This window comes from Trichechus manatus, unplaced genomic scaffold, assembly GCF_000243295.1.
Source record: "Trichechus manatus latirostris isolate Lorelei unplaced genomic scaffold, TriManLat1.0 scaffold00037, whole genome shotgun sequence".
Lineage (NCBI taxonomy): Eukaryota > Metazoa > Chordata > Mammalia > Sirenia > Trichechidae > Trichechus > Trichechus manatus.
In genome coordinates this window covers 8,253,868-8,263,035 of record NW_004443973.1, presented here as the reverse complement: position 1 = coordinate 8,263,035, position 9,168 = coordinate 8,253,868, and the positions used below count along the sequence as shown (strand labels likewise).

At 48.0% G+C, this 9,168-nt stretch overlaps 1 protein-coding gene across 1 annotated transcript in view; it reads left to right on the top strand.

Moving 5' to 3' along the window:
* The window catches only part of HOXD8 (homeobox D8), a 2,876-nt gene extending 1,897 nt beyond the window's left edge, over positions 1-979 (top strand). Inside the window, exons 3-4 of the mRNA XM_012555286.2 lie at positions 3-296; positions 684-979. Of these exons, the coding sequence (XP_012410740.2) occupies positions 3-296; positions 684-979 (590 nt within the window). The remainder of the gene's footprint in view (positions 1-2; positions 297-683) is intronic.
* The last annotated feature ends 8,189 nt before the right edge of the window (positions 980-9,168 follow it).

The window sequence follows — 9,168 nt, the reverse complement described above, 5'->3', positions numbered from 1 at the left end:
CCACTCCGGCGGGGGCAGTCCAGCCGCAGCCTACCAGGCCGCCCGCCCCCCTCCTCCGCATCCTCCGCCACCTCCGCCGCCTCCCCCCTGCGGCGGGATTGCCTGTCACCGGGAGCCCGCGAAGTTTTACGGATACGATAACTTACAGAGACAGCCGATTTTTACGACCCAGCAAGAGGCCGAGCTGGTACAATATCCTGACTGTAAATCGTCCAGTGGTAATATTGGCGAGGACCCAGACCACTTAAATCAGAGCTCGTCTCCTTCTCAAATGTTTCCCTGGATGAGACCACAAGGTTGGGATGCTTTTTTAAAAAAAAAAAAAAAAAAAATCGGGGAGAGGGGGAGAAATCTGCTTTCATCTCACGTTCTAGCTTTTAAACTCCCTTTTCCTCTCGCTCTTCCCCTCCTTTTCCTTCTTGGGTAGCCTCAGATTATGCATTACTTATTCATAAAGTAATACAGCTTTTTTTAAAAAGTAGAAACCATGTAAAGATGATGAGGACAGAATAAATGTGAGGACTTCTCTGCCCCTTCTGCGTGCACACTCTATATATATCAGACCTAAAGAGAACTGTGAATGTTTCACCCCTTAGACCCGTTCCAGAAATCTTCAGCAACCTGCAGAGGCACCATTACATTTTTAAAACGTTTGTTTCCCGTGTTTTGTTTGTTTTATGCAGCAGCTCCTGGTAGAAGAAGAGGAAGACAAACCTACAGTCGTTTCCAAACCCTAGAGCTGGAAAAGGAATTCCTTTTTAACCCTTATCTGACCAGGAAGAGAAGAATCGAGGTTTCCCACGCCCTAGCCCTCACTGAACGACAGGTGAAAATCTGGTTCCAGAACAGGAGAATGAAGTGGAAAAAGGAGAACAACAAGGACAAATTCCCAGTTTCCCGACAGGAGGCAAAGGATGGGGAAACCAAAAAGGAAGCTCAAGAACTGGAGGAAGACAGAGCTGAGGGCCCGACAAATTAACTTCCACCTTTACGTTTCTACCAGAGGATTAAAACTAGTGTTCAACACATACTCGTGGACACCACCTTTCTTCTTTGTTGGAAAGGACCTTACCTGTGTTTCAAGCTACCTTCATGTCACTGCTCTTCAGGTTTCTGTGCTTTGAGAGGGATTTGGCTGTTAAAAAAAGTTTCTAGTACCGCATGAAAGCAGCCCTTGAACTGTCGTATGCAAGGGTAATTTGATACTGACCTTGTAGCTATATTTTTATAATGGTAGTTTTAATGTCTGAGCTGGTGATTTGCCTCAACAACGTAAACTTCCTAATGATTAGCACTAAATGAATATAAGATCCTGTATTAATCAAACAAGTGCAATTGAACGTTTTAAATATTTTCCTTGTGGTGAGTAAATTAAAAGAAGTTCTATTAATTTTTCTAAAAAATTATGCCTGCAGAATATTTACTTTATATTATTTGATTAAAATATATTACTGTTTGTTTTTCTTTTTGCTTTTATGATTAATGACTTGGTTGCCTTTTGTTTAAAAGATTTATTTGAATATTTTGTAAATGTAATATCTCTGGGGAAAAGTCTGGGCCAAATATTCGGGAAAAGCACAGGTTAACTGAGGACTGTAATGGGTAGTCCTGGCTCTATAGCTTCCTTAAACTTCAGGAAACTGTGTTGGGCCAGTGACAAAAGTTTCAGGACAATGTCAGAGTTGACATTTAATCATTATAGTCCATACAAATTATGGCAATTAAATAATCTAGAGTGAATGAATACTTGAAAAGTCAATTGTAACATCTTCCCTCATTAACTGTTCACCCTGGCAAGTCGCCTTGTGGAACGCGTCTTGTTTCTCAATTTGTCTTCTACTACTATCGTTTTGAAGGGCGCTTGTAATCGTCTGAAATCTCTAGGTCTTTATGCCGGGGCCGCTGTGATTCTGTGTTTTTGAGTAGTGCCGTATTTATTTGTATTCCCTGCGCTCTGTTCGTACGCCCATTTTGAGCCAACTTGCTGTGTATAGCTCAGATGTCGGTTGGTACGTCCTCTGCTGTACTCCAGAAAAGCGATGGTTTCACCCGTTTGAAACAAGTCCTGAGAGCAAACGCAGAAAAATTCGAGTGTAAACAACCGCTCCAGAACATATCTAGCTCGTTAATAAAGAAATGAATCTCTTTCTAGAGCGAGTGTCTTTGAGTACCGCAAAAACCCCTTTTTCCAAATTATGAACAATCGCTTGGGCTCACACGAAGGCAAAGTCTCACTCAAGATTTCTATTTAATAAAGGGGTGGGGGTTACACGCATCCCACGTCTTTTCTTTGTTTTAAATGCCACCAGGGTGGGGGGAGTCTCATTCCAGAGAAGGTTTGGCTATCGTTACTTCTTGCTGTAAATAACTCTGCTACGATAGCTTTGAACTTCACAAAGGACTGGAATTGTAGGCCCAGTGGGGAACGACCCTGAGTCCAGGTTACGCCAGAGCTTACTCCGCCGAGCCCGCGTTGATGCTGGGGTTTGGGACGTTATTAACAAGATATCCATTTTCCACTCAAGGCTGCTCCTGCAGCTGCCATTTTAAGGGGGAAGGGGAGGGGACGACAGGAGGGAAAAAAGGGGAGAAATTCAAGTTAACAGTTCTCCCCGCAAAAGAGAAACACCTTTATTAAGCAGACTTTTAAGAGCTCACTGCTTTTTATAAATGTGTTTATTTGTAGAGGCACGTCTTGATTTCCAGAGTGGCTGTTATTGACAGGTAAGAAAATAGAATCCTTTAGCTTTCAGCCTGGGTCGCCCCCTACAGTGCTGGCGGGCCCTTCGCCTGTGGCTTCACTGACTGGGAGATGTTGGCATTGGCTGGTCCAAAGGCGAAGCACCACTTTGCTTTCCATCCGGAGAAGAGTCTGTGGCTATGCCTTTTGACCACCTGAGCTGGGAAAGGCAATTTTAAGTCAGGCGGCCTGAGGGTTAAAAAACCGTTGCACAAGAGGAAACAGCTGCAAACTCGCATGCTGGATTTGGGAAAGTTTTGCCTTGTGCACTCCCTGAAATTCGGTGCTGACAGGTTCAGAGCTTCGATGTTAAGGCCAGAGAGCCTGGCTGGGGAACAGTCGCCAACAGCAAACTGTCCACAGGCTAGTGCTGGCCAAGCCCTAGCTGCCCTCGATTTAGTGGACTCCTCTTTCTATTAGCAAAACTATGGCTGTCTCCCCCTCAAGGATGTTCCCCAAATGTCACTTTTAGAGGCGCTGAGTTTGGGGAGACTCTTCTAGGTTAGCTATCTGGTAGATGGCTCGGTGAAAAAAGAAAGGAAGAGGAGGTTAAAATGTCCTTATTTCCTCAGTATTCACTGCTGCTCTGCAGGTGTTGTACCCTCTGGCCCCACTGGCACCTAGCCCACTAGTAAAATCCCAGTTCATGTAGAGAAAATGATTCTATTGCAATAATGGTGTGTGCAGGAGTATGAATTTATACATATGCATAGATTACACACATTCACAAAGTGTCGGTAATAAATATAGGTATGTACATGTGTTCCCTTTTGTAGCTGGGAAAGAGCCTAGATCTGTCTCCAAATAAAGAGAACACACATTCACCATCTTCTTTCTTACAATGGCTAGACACCCCACCCCCATTATGGTGTTTCATGCAGACAGACCTGCAGTGACAGGCGCACAAGACACCCTTCTCATTGGCGCAAATCTGTAAACTTCGAACATTGCGGCAACAAGCGAGCAAACGTTTCTGCTGCAGAAATTTGCATAAACCTTCAGAGAGCCCTTTGCAAACCCAGGTGACACTTTTCTGCCCTAGACTGCTGCAGTCGCTTACAAAAGTCCGTAAACCATTTAGAGAAAAACAGGCCCCTCCAATGTTAGCATTGAATGAAAGAACCAAGCCTTCCGAATGATTTAGGCTCTCTGTTTGCAAGAGCCAGAAACACACAAAGGAGGGTGTGGATCTCAACGGTTCCTAGAGAAAAATCAGTTCAGGAACTGCCATTTTGTGAGGTCCCACAAAGCCCAGGGCAACGATTGCTTACTTCTACATGGGGAAGGAAGGGGTAAGTGCAAATATGGCTGCACTTTCTGGGTAAAGAGTCCCTCCCTAGCCCTTCTTCCCCAAGCTGAAAAGGAGGGTCATAAAGCTCCGCTTTTATTTGTGTGGATGGAGGAGAGGATAACCAGGGAAACTGACAATTGAGATTGTTTCTCAGGAAATTTTAGAATCGAACAATCTCTTTGCTCAGTTCCACATGTACAGATCAGTGTAAAGTGTCCTGTGCTTGGGGAGGGCCCAACAACTTGCCCCACTTGCTTGTGTAATTAAAATTAGTGTTTGTTTGTTTTGTCAATGAAGAAGGTGTTGTTATTTAACATCTGAATGTGTGTCCTCTGTTTCCCCTGTATTTGGCAAATCCTTGAGCATTTGCGGGTAGGCAAGGGAAGAGGGAGAACATTTTAACGGATCCTGGCTGCTGCTGCGGGTGCCCCCAGCCAAGTTAGGTCCCACTGGCTTCTTCTAGAAAGGATATGACTTTTGCTAACGGATGAGAACAGAAGTCCTTTAATCAAAAACATTCTAGGTCACCGGAATTTTTTTGAGGGATACAAATGGCTTGCTCTGGAGGTTGCCCTGCAGCTTCCTGCTTAAGTCCAGGTCTTCTTAGGTACTTACTGGGTGTGAGGATGTTAATAGCAGGGAATTTACACACAAACATTCACCACAAAGATTTATAAACATACTACTAGACGTCCTAAGACAGTGTCCTTGAAAGGATTGGGGGCGGGGGCGGCGGGGAGAGGAGGGGAGGAGTTACCTCTTTTAGGCGGGTTCAGAAGCCTGGATGGTCATGTCCGTGCATTAATGATGAAGGGAATACAGGAGGCCAGCCAAGGGCATTCACTTTCAGGGGTTCACCCGGAGCAGCTCCTATCAGAAATGCAATGGCAATGTGACTCCTGCCTTGGAGGAAAAAGAATTCTTTTTTTCTAGGCGGATTTTGGGGAGTGGCAAATGGATCCCCTCTTCAGTATTGTATTGAGCTGGCTTTTCAGTAGACAACATTTTGCGGGCAAGGAGAGGGGGACTAGAATTAAATTCCATCAAGGTGAGAATTGTCCTTAGAAGGGACTTAAAGTGAAGGAATTCAAAGAGAATCCAGAAAGATTGCTTCTCCTCTAACCCAGCCTGTCCAGGAGGATATTTCTGAGGAGATAAAGGCCAGACAGTGGGCCCTCGGACTGGTATTCTGGAGAAGTTGACAAGTCCCGAAAATCATTTCCGGGCTTTGAGCTAGTTGATGACTCTCCTACAGCAGAAACCCCAGGAAATGGGAGGTTCCCAATTTATGTTGGGGCGGGGTTGGGGGAGCAAGCTTTCTAGGCCTGCAGAGCCCAGGTTTTCTGCGCAGGATCACTGGGGCTGGCTTGCCCCCAGCGGAGCGAGGCAAAAACCGAAAGTGCTGAGCCGCCCTTCCCCAGCGGGCCTTTTTGTGAGGGGAGGGGAGGAGAAGCCGAGTGACCCGCGTAAGGCGGGGTGCGGGAGGGCTGCCGGGATCGCCTCCTTGAGCGCCTTGTCCGTACACCGCGCTCATTCTTCCACCGACACAGAGCCCAACTGTGTACAGGTTTTGAGCTAAACCAAAAGAAAAAAATAATTCCTAGAAAAGGTGCGAGAGAGGGGCAGGAACGAGACAAGCAAGAGAAAAGAGAAAGGAGGAGAGGGGGAGAGAGGGAGGAGGAAGAGAGAGAGGGAGCGTGAGAGAGAGAAAGAGAGGGAAAAAACATGGCGCTTGTGAGCTGATGTGCAAAATCCGCAAGGAATTGCAGTAAATTCCTTTTTGTTTGAAGAAAATTTACAACTTGGTAATAGACCTTTTTATGACCTATTTGCGGTCGTCATTGGCTGCGGCTGGTCATGTGCAGGCGCCACTCTCCTTCACGGCCTTTTTCCTGATTTCCCAGGCGAATTTACCCCCGCATTCTGCTTTCCCAGAGCCTCACCCCCTCTTTTCCTAACCTTTGTCTCTGCAGAGGTGGGCTCCAGTCGCTGGCTGCGGGACTGTGGGGTTCGCGGCGGCCTCGGCTCCAGCTCGGCGCCTGGCCTGGCCGCGCCGCTGCCGCCTCGGAGCCGGTGGGAAGCCCGGCGGAGGGCCCCCCGCCGGAGCCGACGCCGCCTGCCCGGAGCAGCCGGCCTGCTCTGGGCGCCCGCAGCCGCGCGGTCCGACGCGGCTCGGTCTCAGACATGCGCGGGTCCTTGCCGCCGAGATTGCGCGCAGCCGGGCAGCGCCTAATGGATTACAGCAGCCGCCCCGGCCGACCGCCGCTTCTGGCTCGGCAGCCTCCGGGTAAGAGTCGCCCTCATCCCCGCGCCCCGCCACCGAGGAGCCCTGGGCGCCCAGCACCAAGGGCAGCTCGGTGAGCCCGACCCACCATCCTACAGTTACCCGGGAGCTGGGGGTCGCTGCCAGCGCCCTCTGCCCCCTAATTTCTCCATTCCCTAACGGGCGTCCCCTGGGACCCGGGGCGGGGTCCGGCTGGGCTGAGAAGTGGAAGGGGGAAACTTCATTTCCTCTGAGGTGGGTAGCGGCAGACAAGGTTCCACGCCTGGATCGAGTCCCTCAACCCCCACCCTTAGAAGAGTGTGTAGACGGCTCCTCGATGTCTCAGCTTTGCTGAGGGTCACTAGAGGCACCCTGAATTATAGAGCAATGGTTTTCTGGTTTGTCTGCGGTCAGAGGTGCCTGAGAGGTTGACAGGTGTTTGCTGAGGATTGGGACTTGGGTGGGGGTGGGGTAGATTCTGTGTACCAAGGATGTGGTTGGTTTTTGAGTCTAGGCTTTGATGAGTGATACTGGCTGCCTTCTAGGATTGAGTTTATTGGGCCTTGTGTATGAGATGGAATTTTAAATATGTTTAACTATTTCTTTAGTTCTTAGAGAATTTTTGTAATAATTCAAGAAAGGTTCCTCCTGCATTTAACATTATGTCAGGTGAACTTGGATTATTTTGTGTCACAAAATGAATGCATGTTTTCGTGGAGGTTAATAATATCAGAAAATTCGGCGCAAGTCTTGGGAAAAAAATCAGGTTCAGAAATGCCAAGCAGCCCCAAGTTCAAACATTGCATGTGTTTATTTGCCAGAGTAGAAAAATAGTAGATACTTTGCTCTCTAAATGTATCCGTTTTTTTGCCTAAATATTATATAGCAACATTTTCCCTCTACTTAGAATGACTGAACCGAAAGATTATGCGTCAAGAAAACCCTTCGCAGAAAAAAGAATGCTGTTTTTCTCCTACCGGTTTTCAATGACACTGGAGGATGCAATTCGCAAATCCTATTGCCTATTCCCTGGTAAACACGTTGTGAAATATTAAAAGCTTTGGACAATTTGCCGCATTGCGCAGGGGGCTGACCTGTGCATGGCGGGATATCAGCCCCAAAGCACCCAGCGGTAAATCTTAATGTCTCCAACCTTATTGTTTCCCGAAATATTCCAGTGTAACGGTTTTGGCTGTAAAAGTGTTTCTGAACAATAACCGACTTCTTCGTAAAAAAGTACTTTTGATAATTAACGATGGAATCGTGCTCGTTTCAAAATGGAGGGCCAGTTCTAGCCAGTTGACCTCTGCGGAATTGTCTTGGATGACTAACTCTGATCACTCACAAATAACAAACTGAGTGATCTTTTTTATTTGAAGTGTCTATATTTTGTAACTGTTTCTCTACTGTGGTACAACGGCGTTGGGATCATTCTTTGATATTGGTAAAAAGATTTCTCGTGAAAACCAGGCCCTTGGTCGGGGCTACTAGGCCCTCCTCCGGTAGCTCCGGAACGAGAGGAGCCCCCAGGTTGGCTGAGACAGAGTAGAGGGCGGCGGTGGTGGGGAGTTGTGGTCCTGATGGCCAGACTTGTGTTCAGGGCTTGAGTCGCTTTTCCCAGGGTTTGGTGGCCAAGCGTGGTCGAGTGGCTGAGAACCTGGGCGGGCTTCGAGTCCGGGTACGCAGTGGAGGGTGATGTCATGGGTAGATATGCAGGACTGAGGGGTTCTTTGTAAGTCCAGTGGTAGCATAATGAAATGGTCGATTGCATCCAAGGGATTAAATAATCCGCAAATCACATTTGAACTCAGGCCGCTTAATCTGAGGAGATTAGTTAATGCATTTGCCACTGCCAGAAATGGCCCCACTGTCTCTTGTTAACAGAAATTGAAACGAAATATAAAACACTTGGACCCTAAAAGCACACATGTCCCGGAGTGTAACTCCTAGCGCCCGTGGCCCGAACCTCCCTCTGTTTATAGATCAGAGAGCTGATGGTGTGTCCTGGCCTCAGCTTCCGCGGGTCAGGCTGTGGGCTGGGCTTGCGAGGACCAGGAAAAAGAGCAAAGGTCGCTAATATAAATGTGGTCGAGCACCAAGGCTGAAAACCAAGCGTATTTTTCCGTCAGATGCTCCTTTCAATAAATATATTTCGCCAGTTCTGTTTTCTGAGACCGAGAAGCAGGGGAAATCGGAACAAAGACAGTATTTCACCCTGGGCTGGCAGGCAGCTGTTAGAGGTATTTACGGCCTTGCCGCAGTGCGGCGGCCGGGCGGCGGGGCAGGGCATATAGGGGCACCGGAAGCCGGGGAGAAGCAACTAAGAACTCGAGATTTTAATTTAAATCCAATCTAGGGCCACTTTTCCGGAAATGCTATGAATCTATACCCTCTTTCCAGGGACTAGTCCCTTCGACTTGATAGTTTGGCAGAATGAGGGAGAAGTTGTGCTCTCTGAATATAGGGTGCTTTTCCCGCCTTGATTAAGACTCAGAGAAAGCCATGCACTAGATGTGAAATTGCTGATCCAAATGACAGTATCAAGCGTGTTCACTGGCAACATGGCGATTTTGTTTGTTCCGAGGAACAAAGCTTGCAAATCGGAAAGGACGGTCGAGGTTTTAATACAGGTTTTACTAGAAAAGAAATGTATGTTTCCCGTGTAGCTGAGATGGGGCGTCCAGGCTCCTCTACAGCCAGAGGAAGAGCAGTGCGGGGTGCCACACACGGCGCAGTGCTGCACTACGCCGAGCGCACAGCTCAGCAACCCCCAGCCCTGTCACGCGCGTTGGCCCAGCGTCTGGCGCATGTGCAGTGAAACAGCCCAGCCTGGGCCCCAACCAGCAAAGCACGGATGGGGGAAGGGGGCGAGTG